General features: G+C 36.3%; 1 protein-coding gene across 5 annotated transcripts in view; it reads right to left on the bottom strand.

Annotated features, from left to right (window-relative positions):
• Nucleotides 1-27,091, bottom strand: part of LOC128985834 (uncharacterized) — a 44,703-nt gene extending 17,612 nt beyond the window's left edge. Inside the window, exons 1-6 of one of the 5 annotated variants that reach the window (XM_054405787.1) lie at nt 27,022-27,091; nt 24,870-24,972; nt 3,636-6,178; nt 3,155-3,481; nt 1,793-2,056; nt 80-870 (exon numbers count right to left, since the gene is read on the bottom strand). In XM_054405787.1, the coding sequence (XP_054261762.1) occupies nt 85-870; nt 1,793-2,056; nt 3,155-3,481; nt 3,636-6,178; nt 24,870-24,900 (3,951 nt within the window). In that variant the 5' untranslated portion in view covers nt 24,901-24,972; nt 27,022-27,091 and the 3' untranslated portion in view covers nt 80-84. The other 4 variants (XM_054405796.1, XM_054405762.1, XM_054405769.1 and 1 more) reach the window with 4 other exon arrangements.
• Nucleotides 27,092-27,849: the final 758 nt, after the last annotated feature.

Raw genomic sequence — 27,849 nt, 5'->3', positions numbered from 1 at the left:
CCCCTTCTTGTATTGATCAAAGTTATACAAGTGATCGATTACATAGATGTAAGAACTGTATGTAGAAGATTTGACTTACCTTAATTATTTACCTTCAACCGCGTCGCCAACATTGGGTGGTGTGAGAGGGATGATGTCGTGGAACTCCCCAGACGCTCGCTGTGTTGTTGTTATTGCGGTTTCCACACTGCGCGAGGCTGGCTGTGTTGTTGTTGTTGTGGCCTCCACACTGTCCGAGGCTGGCTGAGTTGTTGTGGCCTCTACACTGCCCGAGGCTGGAGGTGTTGTTGTTGTGGCCTCCACACTAGCTGAGGCTGGCGGTGTTCTTGTTGTTGCGGCCTCCACACTAGCTGAGGCTGGCTGTGTTGTTGTTGTTGTTGCTGCGGCCTCCACACTGTCCGATGCTGGCTGAGTTGTTGTGGCCTCTACACTGCCCAAGGCTGGCGGTGTTGTTGTGGCCTCCACACTAGCTGAGGCTGGCTGTGTTGTTGTTGTTGCGGCCTCCACACTAGCTGAGGCTGGCGGTGTTGTTGTTGCGGCCTCCACACTAGCTGAGGCTGGCTGTGTTGTTGTTGCTGCGGCCTCCACACTAGCTGAGGCTGGCTGAGCTGTTGTTGTTGCGGCCTCCACACTAGCTGAGGCTGGCTGTGTTGTTGTTGTTGTTGCTGCGGACTCCACACTGTCCGAGGTAGGTGTGGGCGTCGCCTGACTGCTAGAGGACGTCCCCTGGACCGCGTCCTCACGTTGCAGTTGCTTGCGAGCGCGATAACCTCGAAAGTTGCTCTGTATCTTCGTAGCCGCGTCGGACAATTCGTTCTTCAAGGTGTCCCAAACCTCTTCATCCGACACACCAGGGCCAGCACCTGCCACCTAGACACACCGATTCTTATTAGGCCTATATTTTTCGTCATACTGCAGCAAAAAACAGCCGTTTTTAATGCATTCGTTGCGGGTCTAAAGTAGCATTTTTACTCTTCAGGGAGTAAAAATAACTTTTGGTCTCTAGGGAGTGAAAATCAGCTGTTGTTAAGAGTTGTACATTTCGATTGTGGCGCTCGTACCGATCGAAATTATTTATCAAATGATTTATTAGGTGAGGTTTTAATAGACGAAATAATTGAATAACTTACTAAACAGCTGCTTATTTGCATTAGCAGAATTTCAAGGAAGTTGTTTTGAGAGGTTATCTTTACATAAACATTATTATTTAGTTTTCTAGCTTTGTTTTTGTTAATCCATGATGCAATATGACGAAAGATATAGTTCACCACACGGAAAAAAGTGACTTTTTAACCCTCGCTCATTTTCCGACATAAAACCTGACCTCGAATCAAAAAGAGTAACTTTATGCCCTAGTTATGAAATATACTATTGTACAACTGTGTGTTTTTACTGACATCAGAATAATCTTTAGCATAGAGGGATGAATTATTTTGCAAAAAATTAGTAATCTGTTGACAAGTCATACAAACTGTAGAAAGCCAAACAATCAAATAAATGTTTTACTTTTTTTGTTCTATGAGTTTAAACATTGGTCTAGCTCTAGCGAAACACACACATTTATTTGAGCTATAAGATGTCTACATCACCATTGTTTATAGTAGGCCCACTAAACTTTGTTTATGACTTATTTTATGAGTGATGATGTTACTGTAATCTTTATTTAGCCATGAGAAATGCTGCGAGGATCTTCATATTAGAAAACCCGTGGATATCGGTTTTAATTGTAATAGTTTATAGTTAAGAACATTTTGAACAGTATAACTGCATATAAATTGGCGTGGAGGCTGACCTGCATGGATAGAGCCCTAGAGCGGATAGGCGCGTGGCTGCGAGATGGAAGTTCAGCCAGAGACATCCTCTTCATGGCGGATCTGCTAGGTCGGACCTCACTGACTTCCTCACTGTCCGGGGTGGCGCGGTGACGAGTCACCTCACTCTCCTCCTCTGTGGATATCACACTCCTCATGCCGTCCACACTGAGCGAGCCGTCACTGTCGGGTGCCGTGCGGTTGGTAGACGTCGACGTGGTCCCAGTCGCAGTACCTCCAGGCGTCTACAATTCAATTGTTACATTAAACAAATATTCAATATTTTGAACAAACTCATTCTGGGTGTTTGGAAATCAACCACATATTTAAAAATTACGAATGATGAAGTAATACTACAGTCAAAAAGTTCCCGGAATGAATTTTTTTTAGACATTTAGTGGCCGCGCTAAATGTCATCACTTATAATATATATTCGCCTTGCAGTAGTTAGTACGACTCCTGGGGAGGGCATATCGGTAGTGGGTTTATAGCTGACGAGCTGTAGTGCAGCGTTGGTGAGCGCGTTTCGTGTACCTGCAAGTCTACATGTTGGTTACTGTCGGTCGTGTACCACAAACGGAGTAGCACAAACTTAGTAGAGGGTCATAGAGATAACACCATGTTTCGTCACCAGTCACAATTTATTAACAAATTTTGCAGTTTTTTTTGGAACCATTCACGAACAAATTCGATAAATTCGATGCATGACCAAATGATCATGAAGGAGGGTGTGAACACTTCCATGAGATAAATGGACCTTTATGACATTTCATAGATTGTTAATTTCCGATTATCACACAAAACTTGTCGTACTCGCTCAATGTTTACGTCATTGGCTGCTGTTGAAGGATGTCCACTGTCAATGCTTTCGAGGCCTTTACAAAACCGTTTGTGCCACTCATAAACTTGACTTTTCTTCATCGCTTCTTCTCCATAAGCTTGAATTAACAGCTCAAGAGTCTCACTGGATGTTTTTTTTTTTTAGTAAAAGCCAAAACTTAATGTTCGTCACTGTTCATGAAATGCCATTTTTCAATGCAGGTACACGACCCACAGTAACTGACAATGTAGACATTCAGGTACACGAAAAGCGCTTACCAATGCTGCACTACGGCTCGTTAGCTATACCCCCCACTAACGATATGCCCTCCCCAGTAGTCGTACCAACTACTTCAAGGCAAATTTGCCGCTGGCGATCGCGTTAAATGCCTACATAAATTTAATCCGGAAACTTTTTGACTGTCATATGTAGATCTATTTTATTTAATGAGATGTTATAGAATCACAGCCTTTGAAATCATTGAAGTACCACAACCATTAGGTCATAGGGACTAGAGGAGTACCTGCATCTGTTTCCTGGTGAGGTAGCCTCGCACGCCCGCCTGTATCTTAGTAGCGGCGCTGGACAGAGATGAGTCAGACTGCTCGGACTCCGTGTCCAAGGTAAGGCGATTCTCCGGCAACTCATCACACTCCTGCGGCCGCTGTAACGCCGCTAGCTCGTCCTCGTCCTCCTCATTGAATATCTCTGAGTCTGGAGGCGGTGGCGGCACCAGAGGCTCAGTGGGGACGTCCTCTGAGTAGGACGACTCCAGTGCCTCAAAGTCCGGGGGTGGCAGATCCTCTAGAGACTGGAGGTACTCGTCCGGGGGTGGGTAGTCTGGCATGGACTGAAAAAGGACCATTTATGTTCAACAAAATAGCACCTCGTGTCGTATCAAAACTAAGCTAATTAAGTTAATATGAAACTAGTTGATGAAACCAGTATGATTTACACTAAGAAAATACAACTAGCCAATGCCAAGTTCATAATGATGGACTTACATCGGGCTGCTCCGTGTCGTCTTGCAGAGCTTTCCTTGTCTGATAGCCGCGGAAGGTGGCTTGTATCGTCATGGCAGCGTTGATGGTCCTCTCGTCCACGTCTGTCAGAGAGTCGAACACTTCCTCCACAGCCTCACTGACTGACGGTGGCGTGGTGGAGCCTCTCACAGCCAAGATAGAGTCCGACACACTAGGCAGAGCTGACTCCTTGGTGCCTACAACGACGTGGTCCACTCCTCTCAGCATGCTGTCCACCGACTCAGACCTCTCCGCCGCAATCACCTCAGCTTCATTGCAGATTTCGTTCACCTCTTCCTTTACAGACTCTATTAGTTCCGGAGTCAATGCTGTCGGAGTTCTTCTTTCTACAGATTGATTGTTCTCCTCGGATGGCTCTAGTCCAGAATCTGCCTTACTCTTGAGCATTTGTCTGGTTTGGTATCCTCTAAAGTTCGCCTGTATCGTTGTCGCTGCGTTTATAATTTTGTCATCAGCGTTCTCTAAAATCGATTCGGAACAATCCGTTATTGATTCTCCGCCGGTTACTTTGGATGATATTTCATTTTTAACGTTCGTCTTATTAACTTCAATGTCTTTGCTTAACATTTCCAATTTATTACTTTCTTCCTCGTCCATCCCGCTTGTTTTAAGGTTCTGCCGTGTTTGGAAACCCCTGAAAGAGGCTTGAATCGTCGTCGCAGCCGCTACAACCTTTTCATCGGCTAAGTCTTTCAGCGATTCGTTTGCAACTTCTGAAGCATTCAGTCCTAATTTAGATTCAGGCAAGCCATTAACTATTTTCTCCAGACTTGCTTTTATTTCATCTTGGCTGTTATTTAACACGTCGTTTTTATTAGTTCCTGCTTTATGATCGTTTGGAGTCTCAGACCTCGAAGATAATCCGTTTGTTAATTTATTATTAGGTTTTATATCATCCTTGCTTACACTTTCCGTCTCACTGGTTTTTGATTCTTTCTTATTATTTTCTATCGGCTTTTGGATTGTACCATTAGTTTCAGTCGTTACCCTATCGTCTCTGATAACATCAGTATCTTTGTGAATGTCTAATATTAAAGAACTAGAATCAGTTATAGATTCACTTTTAGATTCCTCCATCGACTGAAGGTTCGTTATGGCGGGCGTCAGACTGACAGCAGTAACTGGACTTGGAGCGGTTTCTCCATTGTTGATCGAACTGTTATTAGAACTTAATGGACTAACAGATTCTACTATTTCACTTTGGTGATTTGGAGAGCTTTTGCCTTCCGGATTGTTATGAGATGTTTCATCGCTTTGTAATTTTTGGGGTTCGGCTTGTAAGCTATCAGTTAAATCTACAGTATTCTCCGATTTTATCGTGGCTTGGCCATTATTACTGTTAGAATTTGAAAAGTCCTCTGTTATAGTTTCTTGATTGTTCGCGTTGTCACCTATGACAGGAGTGTCCTCTTCCTCTAAAGGCGGAGGTGGAGGTGGTAGGTCTTCCTCGATCACATTTCGCTCTTGATCTTCGGGAGAAAGTACGTCAGGCGTCTTTTCTCCATCTAAAGGAAGATTAGCTTTGTTTGACAAGTCAGAACTGATTGATCTCGCAGGATTTGATTTAGTTCCCTCTTGTTTTAAGTTCTCTTTAATGGCATTGTCGACGAATTCAACTGTACTCGAACTATCAAAACTTTCTATAACTTTATCTGTAGAAGGTGAGTGTTTAACACTATTGTTATCCAGTTCGACGATTGAATCTGACGATAACGTTGTATTAGATATACTATTAGTTTTTAATCGCTCGCTAGATATCGATTTTGATACATCTTCTTCTTTGTCCTTGACAGATTCGTTTTCCAACGGTTCTAGAGAGTTATCTACGTCTTTTTTTGAGGTCGTTTCCTCATTAACAGCACCTGGTAGTTTGGCAATGGGTGAAACTCTTTCGCTATTAGTTGAGTCAGAAACAGGAGATTTATTGGTCTCTGAGGGTGGTGTGTTTGAAGGCATATGTTCTTTAGTTTCAATAGAAGCCACGGGTGGTATTCCTCTGTCTTCTTTCTCGTCTGCTTCAACTGTTTCTCTATTATCCTCCACGAGCTTACTATTCGGCCTGCTTTCAGATTTTAAACTCGAGTCTTCTTTACTTTTTTCTACGCTATTTGTCTGTGTTTCCACTACATTTTCTTCTTTCTTTGATTCCTCTATCTTCTCTTCCTCGTGAACCACGGCCTTTTCTACGTTCACCGTAACTTCCTCTTGCTCCTCCGGGATCGTCTCCACGACTGCTGGAGTCGCCGAGTTGGCGGATCTGCCGTCATCCTCCTCGTCACCCTTCTTGTCGCCCGTCTTGGCTGTGGTGCCCAGGATTGCTACTGTCCCGGTGGTCGCCGCCAGTGTTCGCACGGCTGTCGCCTCCACGCCGTACGAAGTGTCGTTACTCTCCGGCTCCTCTGTGATGCTGCGTTCCTCCTGCACCGGACGCGTCCCATCCTCGCTAACAGGCTGTTTGCTGTTCGACTCCTGAGTGGATGATGGAGATATACCCGCATTGTGAGCTGGAACACACATAAATATTGCTTTAGATTTAAATAAATTAAAAAGTTCAAAAATGTTTCAGTACAGTTGATAAACAAACATTTAACCTTGACAACATACACAATTATAGTGTAAAACAATTTGGTATAACCATGCTTATTGTGAACATATAATCTGGGCTTTATATAGGAAAATGAAAACCGATTCCTCAAAGATCTATATATTATCTTTGCTAATCAAAACACATTGAAAAGCGAGGGTAATTGAAAATATATTTTACAATCTTTTTAAAAAAAAACCTTGCATAGCCTGATTCTGCTCGGCTATTTTTGGCACCATTAAACGAATTTCGCACTTTTTGTTTTGTCAGTTTTATTGAAAGAACCACCTAGACCAAATCTGCACACCCAGATAGTTATGTTAATGTATAATGTGTGGGGTTGAGTCGTAAAACAAAAAAGGCTTTATCGGGAATAAACTTTCCACGTAGCTTATTAAATATGTATGAGATTTATTATCAAGTTGTTAAGTATTTATTCCTTAATTGTTGTTTACGTAGCATAAATCTATTCTTAAAGGGGTTTAAATGTTACGTAAACTCAGTTTACAGCAATAAAAAATGAGTCAACAAAACATCAAAGTGCAAAATAAATCTTCTTGAGACAAAACTGTTGCAAGACACATTGCGATGAATGCAACATCAGGAATACATGAATAATAGACAAAGTTCCGGAGCACTTCCACCACCAACTGTTGAACAGGACTTTTACCTCAGTGGCAATTCTCTGAGCTCATGTTTACTCTAACATGTGCATTTTAGAACTATAAAACGATATTGTTACTTTTTATATCCATTCTGTTAAAAAGAAGACCTAATATTGTGTTATTTTACAAAATATTGATGGGCCTTGTATTATCTAAACCTCTAGTCAATAATAAGACCCAATAGCCGTGTAGATTATAAAATGCAGCTATTTCTACACATAAAATTGTTTAAAACAGTTTGTTAAACTTAACATGCAATACAGATTTTTGGATTAGAGTGTTTAGGCTGTTTTAGATATGTGGGCTGAGTGAAATTATATTAGTTACCTTTTGGTGTACATGGTAAATTTGTGATATTTAGAAATCCTGTAATACTGCTAGTATTTATCGTTTCTTCACCCTTGACTAACTTACCCCGACGGTCCTCTCAAAACCAACATCTTTTGGATATTCGTAGTAAATATTCTAGTAAAATATCGTTGTTACATTTTATTAAGATGTCCTTATTCCTGATGTCCTTATTATGATCCTTATTTTTTATTTTTTTTATTTTAGTAATTGAATTAGATCTTGACTATTTTTTATTGATCTGCCATAGCCACATGGTCTAGACATAACAGAGGTGTCGTTGCAGTAGGCTAGTTTTTGGATATACACACAGCTAATGTGCTATATATACACTGTGTGTCTGTGTAGGAGTGTAGGGACACTAGGTCAGTGTACAACGATTGACACCAAGTGACAGCTATTGGCAATTACGTGTCTGGTTTCACGTTATTAATGTGCCTTTATTTCCTCAGCCACTGAACCCGCAGCTTTAAACCCATTCCACGTCTTTACCGTCGTTATTACAGCCATAATTATTAAAAAAATATATAAATACAACAATAATATAAGGACAACACACACTCCATGTACTTATTGTAAATGGCAATATTAGGTATACAAAATAGAGACCTAACTATTACTATAGAAGGACTCTCAGTAGATGGCCGTTACACCGGTTCAGAAGGTCTATAAGATATTTTGAAGATTTAGGATAAAATCAATGACGACTTGAAGATAAATACGTGTGCAAGATGGTAATATTAGTTACAATAGCACAGTAATAACCTTTGTCTATGATATTGATCAAATCCTCCAGCTTTATAAACAGATATTGGTGTACGGAACACTGAATCGATACCCTATAGAGCGGTAGTGATTGAACGTTTTGATGGATCGACATTCGCGGGCTGGAACATTCACTTTTTGACAGCGATCGTGCCTAATACGTTAGTTGCCTAGTACACTTAGTCTTTAGACTGATGGGGAATGTGTTATTGTTGTAGCAAATGTGTAAGCTACAATGATGCAAGTGCTATAAGCAGAGACTTATGTTTGGCCAGTGAGGTCCCCAGTATAAATAGAGCAGCTCTCATCAACATTGTCGAAATAGCGATCTCGTGCGTCAAACTTGCTCTACATAACATGATGAGTATAAATATACCGCATTAGGTCAACCCGTGCCCGTCTAACAATGTTACATATTGTTGTTATTATTAAAACTCAATGCCTAAAACTGAAAAGGATGTAAACTATCCATATTATTAAAATAATTCAGTCAAATTTGTGGCCATCGACAGAACTTTACTATGCCCTCAACAATCGTTTGACACTGTATTCCAAGTAGGCCTAATGACCCGTTTTTATCATAAAACGCCTTTTGCTATAGAAAAACATTTCTGGTGAACATTTAGATATAGTATTGACAGCAGAGAAGGGAAGATTCTGATTAAAATGCGGAAACAGTTTCCTCTCCTTACAATCCATCGACAAACAGTTGCGAACAAAGATTCGCGGATAGGCGGGATGGGGTAACTATTGGGGGTGGTGGTGGTTACATAAATATACTTCTCTGTCTAGACCTCCAATATAAATTCCCTTTAAGCACCCAGCAGCTTTTAAATTGTAAAAGGCGGATGGTATAAAAAACATTAAAAGTGCTCTTTTATCTAAGAAACTTAAGAACTGCACGAGTATCTCTTGTTGAGAACTTCTACAGAAACAATTAATAACAATAACAACTAACAATACTCACAAATAATAATTTACTTACAAAATGGAAAAGTTTAAAAACTAAAATGGGGTTTACAGTCATCTTGATTAACCGAGTAATCATTGTTATAGATAACTAAGGAATTACACTAAGTATCGAAACAACGAAATATTTTCGCATCGTGGAAATCTATAACTTTAAAAATTGATAAAAAAAATTAAACATTTGAAATTAGAGGAAGTAAATTGCTCTCTTAGCTAATAAATCATATAAGGGAATGACCTAATACCATTGGATTGTAACTAATAAATTTAGAATTATTATCATTGATAGTTTTTAAGGATAAAGGATTTTATATTTGCATTAATGAAAACATTCAAAACAAAGGTCTAAATATCAATTTGTTTGATTATTTGATTATTGTTTGCTCGTTTCAAAAGATAACATTGTGTAACAGGCGTGTTACAGTGACTTGCAGTTGCACAGATTTGCAGTAGGGTAGTGTGTTGTTGTAAGAGAAGTGGGAGGGCCGAGGGGGCTCACACCTTGTTGACTCTATTAATATATCCTGTTCCTTCGTGAGGGCTGAACCACTGAGGGAATGTGGACCGAGCAATACGTCACGACTTTATATTCAATCGATTATAATACACTTTTAAGACATTTAAATTTAGAAGATATACTAATGACCTATTCGTTGTACCAAGATGAAAAAATACAAAATAAAACCGTCACTATCCTGATTTGGATTCATAAAAAAAATGTATCTTCTTCGTACATTATGGCATGATGTCGTAACATTACCATCACTATGTCAAAACAATAATAAAATGTCCTTTTTAAGCACATGTATTTTGGTTTTGTTTAGTACTATTAGTGTTTCCTCCATTCTAGCATACAGTATTTTAGTCTTTTTCTAAAACATTATCAAGTAATCTGCCTGGTTATTATACTGGTATAGATAGTATTCCAGCCTACAGGGAAATGAGCACAACTGGACATTTAATGATCGAAAAAACAACAGGTGTTGGTAAACATGTTTGACCATTTGTAACAGAATGTTGGTATTTAATAATTTACTCGATAGTTGGTTTTGTACGTGTTTATCATATCAATTAACACACACAGCGATTCAAACAATTGTTCCCAATGCAGTAGAACCTACATATAATGTTACGGTAGATGACGAGACGCTCAGCAAACATGAGCCTCCCTTAGGCTGGAGAGAGATGATGAATAGGTTTATTAAAAGTCCTTAAAGCGCTTTATAAAGGACCCCACAAAGTATCCGACGTCGAAATGTTTCAAGCTGAGAGATGACGGCGTAATTCCTTCATCGCCAACACTCAACACGGTTAGTTTATGTGGCATCTTATTTTGCAATTCCATGGAATAATAATATAGGTAATGACTTTTAAAAATAATTGTTTTAATAAACGTGTGTGACTACCAGTTGTAAATTATATCGATATAGTTAGGAAATGTTCTTTGCTCTAGTCCATATCTGTTAATGGAATTTTTACCGATGCCTGTGCCATGCAACAGCTTAATATTTTAAAATAAATATTTTTTTCAGTTATAGTTTGCTAAAAATATCCAATAATTATAAAAATACAATACAGTAGTACAATGAGCATATTTATAGATTCCAAATATAATATTCTAGATATATTTGCTTTCAGGAAGAGTGCGATAGTTTATTCATTAATTATTTACATCTACCCTCAATAAATCAAATAGACACAATAAACTAAATTTAGTGTTTTCATAAAAAGGTATTAATAAGGCACCTAATGGTACTAATGTGGCACATAAATAGGTGATAATAGCCATAGATTACTCTCGACTAGAATTTTGTGTTTATCTGTTCTTTGCATTACTGAAAAACCTGTGCATTATGACTATAAATTACAATTCAATTCAATAAATATAAAAACAACATAAAGACTATTGTCTATATTGACTATATTGTAATCATAAACACTACGCACATTCAGGTTATCCCTAGGCGTAGCCACAACAAGGTCGATTCACTATGAATCAATTCCATTAGCAAATTGTTTGACAATGATTTAGGAACTCCATTAGCCAACATTTATCTCATGGTGATATTAGTATGCCAGGAAATGAGTGTTTATTCATAGCACAATCGATGACAAATGCTGAAAAAATTAAATAAAAAATAATCTTTCAATGAGGTTGTTGGATGCATGAAACTATGGTTTTTCAATGTTATTAATATTGATACTGTAAAGTATAACATACAATCGTTATTCAGGGCAGTACCACTGCAAAGCCATATAGCACGGTCCATTCGAAGTAGGGATTCGTAGGTTATATTTAGTAACAACGTATAGATAAATACGCATTTACCGTCTAGGTAGAGTTTAAAGTATCTCAGAGAGATCTTAGAGGATATATCTGGTTGTTGTACTGTTTTCCTAGTTTTCAAATTTATTGTTAATAATGAAAAAAACTGGTGTACTTTGATAGAAGTAATTTTAGTTTCAGTATTGGTGCATTCCCGACCCTGCGAATAACTTTATAACATTATCGGATCTTGAATGCAATCTTACAAAACTAGGGTACGGTAAAGAAAATGGAACATAACTACCCAAAAAAGGTGGTAGGGTACTAAAAAATAACAGCGACGAAATTATTTTACATTATACAATATTACAACATTCAAGGTCTTTCGGTATCGCTTTGGCTCCAAGGTATTATACTCGGTTGTATATTTGACTATTTCCAATAGTCAATGGTTTTATCTACGAGTGACATGTTATGTTTTCTCAACACAATGCACAGACAAATAAACCGATTAGTAATGAAATGTACCTCAACATCCAACGATTGATACTCACTCTACAATACACCAGTGACTACAACACTAACACTCGCCAATCCTCAACACAACGCATAGACAGGAACACAGACCAGTAATGAACTGTGGCTCCTCATCCATCGATTGATACTCACTCTACAATACACCGGTGACTACAACATCACTTGCAAATCCTCAACACAACGCATAGACAGGTACACAGACCAGTAATAAACTGTGGCTCCTCATCCATCGATTGATACTCACTCTACAATACACCAGTGACTACAACATCACTTGCAAATCCTCAACACAACGCATAGACAGGTACACAGACCAGTAATAAACGGTGGCTCCTCATCTATCGATTGATACTCACTCTACAATACACCGGCGACTACAACATCACTTGCAAATCCTCAACACAACGCATAGACAGGTACACAGACCAGTAATAAACTGTGGCTCCTCATCCATCGATTGATACTCACTCTACAATACACCGGTGACTACAACATCACTTGCAAATCCTCAACACAACGCATAGACAGGTACACAGACCAGTAATAAACTGTGGCTCCTCATCCATCGATTGATACTCACTCTACAATACACCAGTGACTACAACATCACTTGCAAATCCTCAACACAACGCATAGACAGGTACACAGACCAGTAATAAACTGTGGCTCCTCATCCATCGATTGATACTCACTCTACAATACACCAGTGACTACAACATCACTTGCAAATCCTCAACACAACGCATAGACAGGTACACAGACCAGTAATAAACGGTGGCTCCTCATCTATCGATTGATACTCACTCTACAATACACCGGCGACTACAACATCACTTGCAAATCCTCAACACAACGCATAGACAGGTACACAGACCAGTAATAAACTGTGGCTCCTCATCTATCGATTGATACTCACTCTACAATACACCAGTGACTACAACATTACTCGCCAATCCTCAACACAACGCATAGACAGGTACACAGACCAGTAATAAACTGTGGCTCCTCATCTATCGATTGATACTCACTCTACAATACACCGGCGACTACAACATCACTTGCAAATCCTCAACACAACGCATAGACAGGTACACAGACCAGTAATAAACTGTGGCTCCTCATCTATCGATTGATACTCACTCTACAATACACCAGTGACTACAACATCACTCGCCAATCCTCAACACAACGCATAGACAGGTACACAGACCAGTAATAAACGGTGGCTCCTCATCTATCGATTGATACTCACTCTACAATACACCGGCGACTACAACATCACTTGCAAATCCTCAACACAACGCATAGTCGGTTATCTTAATCTAACAAATAGCGAAAGACTGAGAAAATTGTTAGTTTAGTTGATAAAGGGATGTCATGTCCAATTTGTCAATTTCAGTTTTAAGTCTAATATTAATTAGTTGACTTGCAGACACACACACACGCATGTGCGTGAGGTTCCTTGATATTTAATTCCATCTTCGATCTCAAGGGGTGGATTTGGAAATCAAAAGAATATTGAGGTAAGAAAAGTCATAATATTGACACAAAATATAAGTGTTTACGTGTTATACAGAAAAGTTGACGCGTCGAGGAACAAGATTGTCTTAACTTTGTTCAGCCGCAGGGAAAATGGGAAGTTTTTACATATAAGTTAGAAGCAACTCTGCAGAATCTTCTTGCTTCAGGTAACCAAACATTATAAACTAGAGGTTCATATTTTAAGACGCAATACTGTAAAAAACAAAAACCATTTCAACCTGTTGATTATTTGTATACATGGTTTGTGTAAAATGTAACGCAATGTGTACAATTGTCTAAAAACTGTTATGTGTATTTTAGTTTTATTTTTATTTTTCCATATTAGTAATAAAGGTAGTGTCTGATATTTCTGATGACAGGGCAGGGGAGATCATTTTGCCGTTTAAGGTTAGTAAGTTAGTAATACGCGTGGAAACATCCACCTCATTATTTAAAATATCTACAATTATTTAAAACTAACAGTCGGCGTTGCATCCTGACATTCAACAGTTGAAGTCTATTTGCAGAGTGTAGGAAATGGTGCCAAAGTCTAACCGAGCCGAAAGTTCTCTCGCACACACTCAGGTATTCGATTATGCAACTAACTGCAATGTGTAGTGTTAATCTAAACTAAAAGTGGTAAGTCTTCTAAAATCAACTGATAATCATAAGTCAACCAGTCGTGATGTTAGAACCACAAACCTAACAAAATCCCATGCGTCAATTTGTAGTGCAATATTAATTTGTTCCCCTTGTGAGTCTCAACCAGAATCACAATTAATTAGGTCTTCGATTATCGCCCTCGCTTTTGAGCGTTTACGATAATGGAAATGAGATATCTTTAATATTCAATCAGCGAGTAAAGTGTTTGTTGGAGTTTTGATGGGTAAGTTTGTTTAAAGTATCGTTAGGTATCAAACAACTACATGCAAATATAATTTTAAAATATTACATACAATTTGTAGATGTATTACTAGAAAGTATAAGGTAATATGCTTGATATTGGCCAACTATGTTTCAGTTTATAATAACTTTATTAATATATGGTTATTTCACATACAGTTATATTAGTTTACGAGCAACATTCGACTATTGCATCGTTAAAATCTTAGAAAATGAGTGAAACGTCTTAAAGCGGCGGTGTTAACCATAACCGAGGGCGGTCCCTCTATAATGAGCTACTTAGTGCTTAGTGCTTTTAAGTTTGAGTTTTATGCTTCATTACTGCACGTGCAGAACTCAGTATAGTCAGTGACCTCAGTGTATCCACTGGCCAATGATATTCGATCACAACATTACCTCGAGTGCAACTGAATCCAATAATACTACGTGTATCGTATACAACATGTCTATACGAAGGCAGGGAGCTGTGAAATTGTCCAACCTGGTTATCACGCCTCATAAGCTGCATCTCATGTCCCTGAGATTTATTCCAACCAAAGAATTGTGCCGATAATGATTTCTATCGAGGTTTATGTAGGTGACGAGGCATATGTGTACAAACTATTACAGTACACATTTGTTGTATTACCTCCGAAACGAGCTCATTTTAACGTGGACATAACAACGCGGCAGGTAAAAAATTAAATTAGTTTCAAAAAAACTTAAATAAAACAACAATGTTATATAAATAGACCTTTTCCTCCAGAGACTCTGCCTTTTATTTAGCAGAATATTAGTTTTCTAGCAATTCTACCCAATCGTCTGGGCATAGCCATATTATAACACACACACTGCTGACAACACATTGTCACCGTGATAACAGCGCGGATAAGCCCAATCACTACAGCCAGGTCGCTGAATCAGCAATAACAGCATTATCAGAAAAATGTTTTCTTCTTCACATTCCATGAATCGATAAATATATCTCTTACGTTAACAAATAAAATAAAATTGTATACGTATGTAATCGTGCCATACTGCACTAAATAGTGATATAATTAAGTGTTATAATTGACATGGTAGCGAAAGAAATACGGACAGGTTCATCGAAATAACCATTTCATGATCTAGAAAACAACTATTTCAGTTACCCTATTAATTTAGAAAGTCTAGCTTGTATCCTGATAACTATTGAAATTGTGAATTTGTATCTTATAACATTCAAGTATAAAACCAATCCAGTTCTAATGAGGTTGTAGTAAACTTTGGGGGATATAATGGAGATCAATGTTTTGAAATGAGGGAGTATCGTGTGTTTCCTGTTAGGGTGAGTATTTTGCGTAAGGAAACGTCATGTTACAATTTATCTGATTTCCTTAAAATAAATATGAGGAGTTTCGACTTAAAAAATAAACACCTGAGCTGTAATAGTAGTTCGTATCGTAGTTGGCTGTAAAAATGTCTCTTGGCCAGATATACTACTTATATTAACACAAAAGATTTCTAATGCAGTTTGAACACTGTTGATACAAACTGTGGATACATTAATTACCTTCTCATATCACTTGAGATTCTGAAGTACATCTGTCATAGGCTGACAGGTAGTTTTCACAGTGTTTTTATACTGTACTTTTTTGGAGAAAATAAAATATTCTTATTCTTATTGTTATCACAGAATTTATGTAAAAGATTCAAACCGATTGTGTTAAAACCCTCAAAATCTGACTATTCGCAATACTATTCGTAGATGGCCACTAGAGCTGTATACAGTGCCAGAATTTCCGTCCGTACATATCAGACTTTCCGACTGATACTGTCGCTGAAACGTTTCCATTGTCCGTTGACCGTTTGCAGTATTAAATTCTAGGCCTAGTTTTTCGTTATGTCGAGTGTTTTGCGTTGTATTATGTTCTAAGTTTTTTAGCGTCAACGATCACATGTTAGCGTTTGACGACGTACGAGAGATGAATAAGTGTCCAATAGCTTAACAAAATCCGAAACTCGGGTCATCTACAGTACTAAGAAGGACTGTCATAGCTGTGCTGGAAATTCTGGTATGTATATCATTAATTAATTAATCCCTGCTTGCTGCCTATTTTAAGCTACTGTACAGCAAATCTATATGACACATATTCATGAATTATCAGGATGAAAAGGGATTTAAGTAAAAACTTATCGAACCATTTTACACCAAAACAAGTCCATTAGCGTGAGAACATCGACGATTTGTTTTACTCTTTCCAAAAGGGCTTTTACCCTCGATCAAATATTGTTTTTATTGTTTACTTTTCTAATTGAAAACTATGATGAATTGTGTTGTACTATGCACAATCAGTTATTACGTTAAAAACCCCAATATCTGTTTTGTAACTTTTGCTGAGAGGCTGACTTTTTTTGCTGAAAGAATTTTTGTTTTACTGAAAACAAAAAATGTTAACTAAGTAGGTACTGACTTAGTTAACTTTTATGATGCGTATCGTTTAATTGTTTTCAAATGTAATCAATCAGTTTGTTGTTTTGTTTTGTAAGAACACAAGCTTAAGTTGAAATAATCTTAAATTTTGTCATCGACTGAATTAGGACGAGTCTCTGATGAGGACAATTAATTAGTCCTTCATATCACACATAGGTCGATGCACACATATCAGTCCAAACAGTTCCGTTACAGTCCAGACACAGTTTAGTCTCAGTTTCATCCGCAATTCCTCAGTCAACTTCCCGTAAGTTGGTTTCGTTGCAGTCAGTATTCCGTCTCTAATATTTACAGTGATGTTAAAGTTAAATATGTCATCAAATTTTCATCATACATCTTGTTGGTTTTACAATCAGTACTCAAAAAAAAAAAAAAAAAAAACACAACAATTTTTATAACAAAAACACTATTTTCTAACCTCAAACACGTCCGTCAGGCGTCCGAACAATCTAAAAATATCGGTGGAAAGAAATATAAAATTGACTGACGGACGCCGACAAAGCGACTTGACGGACTTGCGCCGGATGAGTGTAGATAACGCAATAGAAAATCCATTAAATAATATTTTGGTGGACTGTAACAGTGTAACGTGACTGATATGTCTGAACTGTGACGTGCCGTAACTGAATATGTGTGAATCGATTATACTGATTACCTTATACTGAATAATGATACGTCCTATTTATGGTTGTAGAAAAACATATTTTTAAAGGATCCCCAATATGAACGAGTAACTTCTTTTCATGGATCACACAGTGTTATTGTCCGAAGCAAGCTGTGCTGTGTTGGCTGATATTGTGTGGCAACAATGTTTGCAAACGCGGTAGAGGATATTGTATTGTGTTTACACTCGCAGTGTCAGAGAGCCACTTCCATCAGTCCATCACACACGTACTCTAGCACTGCTAACGATGGACAAATGATTTTACATTACACACTTTTGAACTGTGTGTTTTTATGTTTAAAAAAGTCCGTCAGTGTTTAAATTGATTATATACTTCCACAAATACTTGAAAAGTATCTAACTTATAACTTATGAACTGGGAATTGAATTTAAACTATTATGATTTAAACATTAGGTATAAGCACAGACTTTAGACTATAACGGTATATAGTCTGTGTTATAAGTGATTGAGTTAAACATCATACGTGAAACATAATATTATTACGGACTTCTGCATTTGGTTGACTGGCTCAGGAGGTAGTCTCTGTGGCGTTAGCGACGTCAGTACAGCCTTGTCGCATCTACTGACTAGTAATTGACTTATTGACCTAGCCCAGCCCCGTCATACATATACATCGCCCCAGACTGCGAGGTGGCAATATACGATATTGTCAAGATAACAGTAAAAAGCTTTAAGTTGCATGAAACTGCAGTTTTGGAATACAAGATAACTAATAAAACTTTGGTAAACTGCCCCACTACTACGAATCACTGAACTAGTGAGGAAATTTACAACTGTTTTTTTGAGTTTTTAATTAAAAAGGGTCTACAACAAAAGATCGTTTGGATCCATTGTTGAATTGAATAATATTATTGTTCAATTAAAAAGCCAATTTTGTTTCACATTTACAAGGAACTAACAAATTATGTTTTTAGTCGTCTGGAATTAACAAAGCTGGCATATTCTATGTAAACGACTAGATAAAATAACAATTACATTATCCTCCCTAGTAATACTCTCTAATAGTTCGTCTTTTGAAGTCAAATTATACCATAAACGTGAAATCTTTATTGGCTAGTTTTTCTCTAATTATGCACACTAATTAATAGTTTGTTTTCTCAAGTTTATTTTAGATTTCGTAATTTAAGTGTCAAAATGGGAGTATTATTACGAGTCATTGGGTCTGGGGAAACCCGCTTGTATGCATTACGTATTTTTAAGTGACAAACTTTGTTTTAGCTTTCTTAAAGGCCATGAAACAAGGAAGAACTCCAAGGCTTATTTATAGATTACCCCCTTTAGTAAAACTCGCTGAATGTTAATTTGTATTATTAGCCTATATTTTTCAGACCCAATTATCATAAGAAGCTAAATATTGTTGAAAGCTATTGGGTGATTCGACATACAAACTTTTTTTAAACAGTATATATTATTTAAGTATATTGGTTCTACAAATCTATTCTTATTCTAAATACTCTTTACAAATCGTGCCATGTAATAGCTTAGTCTTAGATCAAACATTATTGTTGGGTAGTCTATGCTTAAATGATGGAGTTAATAGTCACACGTAGAACAAGGAGCGAAGTGATATAATCTCCCAACCCCAACCTAACTTCCCAACCCAACTCATCATCCCTGATACGATATTTATTGGGTCATAAACCGCCTTGGCGGATACATGCTCGAAACATTCTCAACTCCAATAAATCCATAGTTGGGATTCATCGATATTGGATACGTTGCTTCTACGTTTCGAGTGTAATATTATAGTCGTTCCAAATATGGGTGTGTTGAATACAGCTTAAAATTACTAGTAATGTCTTAATTTCGACTGAGGCAATTATCAGTGATTTGAATAATTATCATTCACTAAATCTAGTTTATTTAGTAGGAAAAAAAATACAGGTGACGAACTAGTATATTTCATCAATAGGGCCTAAAGTGACTCTTTTTGCCCGTGTGGTGAACTATATTTTTCGTCATATTGCATCATTAACTAATAAACAATGTAATATTTTTTATGTAAAGATGACCCTCAAAACTACTTCCAATTCTGCTAATGCAAATAAGTAGCTGTTTATCAAGTGATTAAATCATTTCGTTTATTACGATTGTGTTACAGACTACAGTACATTATACTATAGATATGTTGGGCAATTGACAACAACAGGCTAAAACATTACCTAATAAATCAATCGATAAATAATTTCGATCGATGGATTGCCACAATTGAAATTTACAACGGTTTACAACGGCTGATTTTTACTCTCTAGAGACTAAAAATTATTTTTACTCCCTCTAGTAAAAGTGCTATTTTAGACCCGCAACGCATGCATTAAAACTTTTTTTGCTGCAGTATAACGAAAAATACATTAGTTATTGACAGGATAAGACAGGAAGCAGTTGATAGTAAGCAAAGAAAATGCTTTAACCAGTAACGGATAATCAGAATAAGCAGTTGACAGTTAACAGTGGAGTTACCAAGGGCGTGTCGTTTGCTGGGGTGTGGTTGTTGGATGTAGTTCATCAAATTAAATCTGCAGAATGGCAGATAATAACACGCGTGAGGTGGGGATGCTAATGTAACTTGATGTATCTCAGTTATTATGCAAATTGAAAACCTTGAACCTAGATTAAAGTAGCCCTACTTTAAACACGCTGTAAGTCAATTATTGTAAAAAATGAACGTATTTGAAGAACAAAAACTATGAGAAGTATAAAGTTGTGTTTGAATTTTTAACATTGTCTAGTTTAAATGCCTATAAGCCTATCATCGTCAATGACTACTTTATTCGTGGCTCATATTGCATATTGTTCATTATACCAACTAGCGCTATACTCTGCCTACGTATAGTTAATTTATACAAAGAGCTAACTAGGATGCCAGCTTCAATTATCTGTTCATCGAACGCTACCCTCTGTATGTAGACGGCTGAATCCTTAGTTGATATGGGATTTATACTGTATTTTTCCATACAAATGTTATCTGATGATTTAAAAATGTCAATAGGGGTTTTTACATAGCGCATTAAACAAATGTATTTTTCCCGGTTTACCCTACATATTTAACAGTTTGAAAGAAATATTACAAATTATATTTTTTAGAATAGTATTATTTTATTTCAAACTGTGTCCAATTTCAAAACAAAATTATTACAAGTGGTAGTTTTATTGCAACCACACCTACTATAAGCAATCTCTAAGTAGACTCAAACGTATATTTACCACGCTCAATTTCAACCCAAATCCTGGTATACAGAATTATACTTGTTTTTAAAACATAAAAGTTTTTAGAATACATTTTCATAATTTAATGCAAGGCGCATTATTTGTTAATAACTTTCAGAACTGACTTCCTTATGATTAATGTACCTCATATGACATGGGAGAGCGATATGGTCTAGTGGTTAGAGCGAGGGACTTTGGTTCCTGAGGTCCCGTGTTCAAATCCCGCCGAATCACCAATGGACTTTATCTAAGTAATAATGCCCCAACCCCTAGGTCTAGCCTGAAGTACTGTGAAAAAACAATTCCGGGATCGTTCCTAGCGTCCACAAAAAACACAAAAAATATGTACCTCATACTTTGTTTATTTGCTGGGTTAAGTTATTAGCTTTACAAACATTAAAAACACGAACTCGAAAATAAACAGATTAAATAGGATATCCGAGGAACAAAATATTAAAGGGATTCTTTTATAAGGCACTAGTCGCGCACTTTGTGCTTGAAAGGTAATGGCATATACGAGTACCATTCAGGCAGTTGGGTACTTTGTACTTTACACTGTCGAAGACCCAAGCACCAAGGATCCAAAATATGGTTCTAAATCGTGTTCTGTAGTAAATTAGTTTAGTTTAAATATTTAAAAATGTCAGTGAATCTACTTCACTGTTCTTTTCATAATCCTGAAAACTGTACATTTTGATGGGTCAAAGTAGGAATACTTTACGCAACTAATATACAAGCTACAGCAACAATTAGACTGTGGATCTCTGTTTATGATTAGTTCGATTATAAATCGCAGCTAAGGATTCAAATTGTCAAATACGCATGATAAGGTTAAATTATATACTTGGTTTACTCTCAATGTCAACCACGTTATTAACAATGTGACAAAGCCCGTGATTACATTCCAATTACGCCAATTACATTCGGAGTCCATTACAGTGTATTCTGTGTTCCTTGCACCTGTGGTACATTTGTGGAAGGTTGGCTACCACTCCAATGCTCTGACCATCACCTTGTCTTGGATTCTAATTCTGTTTGGATGCAGATACGACTATTGTTCTATTAATTACCAGTTGGCCTGTTAATTCAATGTGAGCATAAAACCAAAGCTTCCTGTGTATTCAAGAGGATATTATATCATTAATAAAAACGCTTTTCTCATTTTTTCAGCTAATTTTGATTAATCGAATTCATCGGATTATTGATCTTTGACACAGTTAAACTATTATTACTGTTTAAAGGTCAAGGTTGTGCTGTTGAACTACCTACTAATTATATTTAATGGTATCGTTATCGTTATGCCACGTAATCTATCTTTCAATCCATTCTTTTTCTTTTTGACTACGGAAATATAGTGTCAAAGCTAGGGCATAGTTTTTGGATGTTAGATTTTTATAGTTTAAAAACTCTGTATCTGTATCTCTGTATCGGTATTGACAGTGTATATTGCTGTTATTACCACATTAGATTTGTAAACCTTTGCTATATTAGTGAAAGCTATATCCGAATAATTGTTCATCGATCACAAAATAAATAACGTCAAACGACATCTCTGGCCACACCCACGCTTCAGACCTACTCAACCCAATTGACTGACGCTGAGGTTGGATTGTTGGAGTAGTGATTGGACGATACTTTCCTGTACCGACTGCAACTAGCACTGGTACATTGTAATATCGGTTGCCAAGTAGTGATTATTTTGTATTAGTTATTATCTTTTTATTACTCGCGCATGGACCCGTTAACACAAACACACAGGGGCAGTTAGTAACTTAGGCCCAAAACACCTAATAAATACTGCAGTCCTTGTTTCTGTGTACTAATTCTTACGTTTAATTTCCAAAATTGCTTATATTTTAGGTTCAATTTAAAAAATTGAAATATTTCCAATTGAAAAATATGAAAGCTATTCGTGGCTTCAAAATGGAATGTGATTAACAGCTTAGTAATATTATGGATAGATATTTAGGTACTTATGAATTATTTTGTAAAACCTAACCAGATTTCTGGTAGGGGAATACTTAAACGATAGTTATGAACGATATTAAACTATATCGTGATGCTTAGCCAAATAAATCATGCTGCACTTTCTGCGGGGTTAAAATAGCTGTCCATCAAGTATTTTTCAAGGGTATAATTTTGACAGTGTTTATAGAATCAAATGTTTTCTAATACAATATCACATAGGCCACGCATAGTATTATCTTCGTAAGGAAGTAATCAGGCGTCTTCCAATATTGTATGGTATTAAACAATGTAGTAATGTAGTTTCCTTGTGTATAAATTATACGTTAAAAGAGTGTTGTGCAGTGTGTACATTCGTAACACTTTTACCTATGTTTGTTGTTACAATATCGGCTAAATGAGCAATAGTTCAAGTTCATAGTTTTGTTTAACTAAACTAAAACATGTGGACTAATATGAATACAGACGAAGGTTGAGTACTTCCTAACAAGGCCTATAGTTTATTTTAAAATAAATCCTAATATGTTTCAATCATCAAAATATTCGAGAAATTTAACTCTCAAACACAGGAAAAAAAGTATTGTCTCATTGACTGCTCACTTTACATTTTCCAAAATACTCTGTGGAGTAAGCGAATTCCAATGATTTTATTAACTTTTATGAAACAGGTTCATAGCAACTTCAAAATTTATACTTTTATGTGTATACATGCTCAATATGAAAACACGAGGATCAATAGGAATGTTCTTAGATTACGAAGAGCAATCAAACCAGTGTGTTGTATTGGTTCAATTTACTATCGTCAAAATCCGTTAATTAGCGAATCTTATGAAGGAACTTCATAAACGATAAATATACAGCACTAGCACTTAATCGTTTGCATAATGTAAAATATTACATGACACATAATAAAAACGTACTGTTGAAAAATACGAATAAATCAGATGCATTATGATTTAGCAATTTTTCATTAGTTACTAATTTTTTCGTGCTTCCTAACAACAAGTGGTCTTTAACTTGAACGTGATGGGGTTTGTACCGTTACCTTATGAACAAAATGTAAAATGTTAACCGGCTACAATACGCAAAGTAAAAATCAAACTAGGACTTCCCAGTCCTTTAACTTGAAAATGTATTTTTAACTTCACACTCATGCAAAATTGATATTATAAAAAATTGATATTATATACAGGGTGTCCCGGAACTCTCTACCAAAATTTTAGTGCATTGCTCCTGGGTAAGAAACATACCTAAATATCATATTTAAATTGTCCGGAAGTCCTTAGTTACTCACACAGCCGCCATTTTGTTTTTTTCGTTATTAATTTTTTTCTAAGGAATGGTTAAACATACGAAATGGAAACTTTGCACAAACATTTATAACAACTAGACAAAGCTACCAAAAAATTATCACGATTTTTCAAATTTATAAAACAAAATGGCGGCCATTTAAAATTTGTGTAAAATCAATGGTTTTTGAGTTATTTAAGAAAGAAAATTTTAAATGGCCACCATTTTGTTTTATGAATTTGAAAAAATCTTCATAATTTTTTTGCAGCTTTGTCTAGCTGTCATAAAAAGTTGTGCAAAGTTTCCATTTCGTATGTTTAACCATTCTTTAGAAAAAAATTAATAACCGTAAAAACAAAATGGTGACTGTGTGAGAAACTAAGGACTTCCGGACAATTTAAATATGATATTTAGGTACGTTTCTTACCCAGGAGCAATGCCATAAAATATTGGTAGAGAGTTCCGGGACACCCTGTATATATATTTTTTTATAAGCTAAAATCCGTCGTTAGATGTCATATATATAAGTAAAGATCGCACCTACCTGAATACGAATGCATGTAAAAAATATATTGAATATGTCAGGATCAACATTTATAAAACCATTGACCATACTTCTAGTAGTACTTAAGTCAATTCTAAGATAAATGGACATAGTACAATCATCTACTAGTAGAGTAGATAAATAGTACAATTAAAAACTTATGTAAATAGATAAAAGGATTTTATTAATAGAATAAGTCACTTGACAGTTGATGTTTTTAACTTTTTTCACGCCGGTGGATTTTTTTAAAGGAGATGAGAGAGACAGAGAGAGAGAGTGTGTGTGTGTGTGTGTGTGTGTGTGTTATTCAAACGCATTTGGGAAAGCGGTCCACATGTTATCAGCATTTATGAAGAAAAAACATTATTATTCTTATAACTTGTACGAAAACATTGAAAGTCCTAAACATGATAGTCATCACATTATACCGATTTAAGTTAAGCTTTATCTGATTGTTTACATATAATTAACTTGTTGACTATTGTATACTGACCTCTCTTGAAGTACGACTGTACACAGCCCATGTTTGCTCTGGTCACATGACAATACAACACACACAGTAACAGAAGTCACTCACACTAACAACACCGTCTACACTGCAACAAGCACTTCTTTGAAGAGTCTCCTTGTAACTGGTATCATATACTGGTATGAGTATAGCAAATATTGTACTAGCTATGTGGTCTAGATATACACAAAATTAAGTATTCATCTAGTATGCATTACGGTTATCTAAAATTATTCAGAAACGGTTATCTATAATTATTATAAATCTCAGCCATAATTTTAATGATATTCCTGCTTCTGCAGGAAAGCCTAGTTTATCCTAGTTTGTAAAGAAATTTAACAACAAGGTTTTGTACGCTACGCAAGAAAGACGAATCTTGGACTTTACTCTAAAGTAAATATGGCCTTGCTTTATTTACTTTTTACACATAATCTGACTTTATGTTCATTGATCGTCAAGTAGCTTCAATATCATTATGATGACAAGTTCTGTGGTAATGTTACGAATCTCTATCTCATGATAACGATGTCGTGTCCACACATCTGATAACAGGTAAAACACAGCCTTGACACAGCATGCTTACACAGCATATCATTCCAAAACCATTGTGGCAAGTTGAAGTTTATTATTTTGATAGCTCAATGTTTATAATGGAAAATCTTCGACTCCATTATGCCCATTACCTAACTGTTGATTTAAATCTTCTATCTTTAAGAGTAAACTATCTTATCGTGATTACTCGTTTGCTGAACAAACAATTAAAATCCAATGTCAAGTAAGTTAGAGATGTTTGTCTGACTAAGTTGTTTGATTAGTGTGATATAGTTTTGTTTTTGTACACAAATCTTTATTTATTATTTACTCCAAAATATTTTGATAAAATTTTGGCTGAATAGTTTGACTGATGATTTAAAAAAAAACCATCAAGTTACTGTTAAATTTGTTACAAACCAAAAGAGACAGCTAGCTGCACATAAGTGAGAGACCAACTTTGCTGTGCCTACTGTAACTACAATCACCTTATCATTAGAACATATTGTATTTTGTGTACTGATTCATGTTTACTAGAATAGATGTACGGACATGCAATATCAGATAAGAAAATCAAACCAGTGTGATTATTTTTAATCGAAGAAGATTTGGAAGATTGTGAGATTATATGTGTCTCAACGAATCTGGTTCACACAAGAAATGTATTTCGGTTGAAGCTATTAAAAAGTAAAATAGTTAATAGTTATGTAATCGTATCCAAAAAGCTAAATGAGCGTGGTTTTTACCAACAGATTAATTTCTTGATTAACTAGAGGTTAACTAGTTTCAGCATTGATAAGCTACTGATTTATCAGCGGAGATAAACTACAGTACCAGGTACCACTACAGTAGTATGGAATTTGGGTTTAGTCCCTAATTGGTTGAGTGTATCGGCAAATTTCTTAGGCAGCTTGATACCAACAGATTTTATATTATATTTATGTAGAATTCCCATTCCGTAATCTGAGCTAAGTAACCAATACAAGAAACCACGTACAAAGTTAATTTGTTGTTACATGTACTGTAGTATACAACTAACTACTCTGTTTAAACGTCCCCAGGGTTTGCAAACAGCTCAAAATATTATACCACTACTAATGTTGCAAATGCGTATATGGATATCAGCTTATATGTGTTACAATGAACCGGCTAAGGTTTAAAAGATACTAATTGAATTTAAAATTAATAAAACATAAATGATTATGAATTAAATGTATATCTACTTATAACTATTTTAATCTCACTCAAATCCGTTCATGAGGGGGTGTATTGATGTTTCCTAAATGATAATTTCTTAGTTTGTGTTTTAATAAGTAATAAAAACAACAGAATCCGACAAGTACCTTACACGTGCACTAAATCTAATAATAAATTTCTAGCCTATTTGGTGTTTCAAATTTTTATATAAAGTAAAAATACTAAAGCACTTACAATCACAATTAGCTTTCATTTACAAACTAAACTTATAGGCCATTTTGGAGCACTTCCAAGATTCACCTTAATTTCGCACTAAAGTTAAACAGTCACTACAACGACAATATTTTGCTATACACAAACTGCAAGTATATACCAGTTACAAGACGGGTGTTGTTGTATAGTCACTCACACTAGCACAGTAGCACACAGTACAGTATCAGTATGGGCAAGTTACAGGTGGGGTCACGCACGGATCTATACTGACGCACGACAGACGGGGGTACAGCGGCGCATGCGCACACGCACATACGCAGATCAATCCTGCACAGCCTCTCACGCACACACGCACAATACACAGTCTGTTGGACTCACACAAACCGTAAATCAGTGGTTATTTATTCATTTATTTGGCTGATTAAAACAAAAGTCATAATTTTTTTGTCATTGATGTATATTATAAAATTATAAAGTAATTAGAACTGATTTAGGTGCGGTATTTCTTATTTCAGAGTGAGTTCGTTTTCAGTTTTGATAACTGGAGTGGAGTAATTGATGACATTATCTTTGAGTCGACTCTTTTAGTCATCGGAAATGGTTTGTTCGTCTTGAAATAACGCCTGTAAAACTTTGCAATTGCTTGAATTTAGCTGTAATCGCCATGAAATTCATACTAATATTGCACTTTCAGATCTCTTCAGTGATGATCTTTCACATTTTCCTGTTATGCATATCTACTTAACTTTTCAGTAAAAGTTCTTTGCCGTAAGTAGACTGCTCAAGATCTGCAGGTCAGTTCTGATATTGACCTCACGTCTCGTGTCTCAATGCTATCTGTGGTCGGTCGACAGACGTGACATTGCCACACTCGGACGTTTGTCACTTGTCTCTGTTGATTGACTATCTACGTTACAGTTATTTATTTCCACATATTAATCAACAGTTTGTTCTCAACCTATGGACATGCCATTGTAATGAACGACTAAAAACTACAAAATCGGAAAATTGTATTTAATGTGGT

Source organism: Macrosteles quadrilineatus, unplaced genomic scaffold, assembly GCF_028750875.1.
Source record: "Macrosteles quadrilineatus isolate MER2022 unplaced genomic scaffold, UCM_ALF_1.0 Scaffold_1__1_contigs__length_201487025, whole genome shotgun sequence".
NCBI classification, from domain to species: Eukaryota; Metazoa; Arthropoda; class Insecta; order Hemiptera; family Cicadellidae; genus Macrosteles; species Macrosteles quadrilineatus.
Note: the sequence above shows the minus strand (reverse complement) of the source record. Positions and strands in the feature narration are given on the sequence as shown.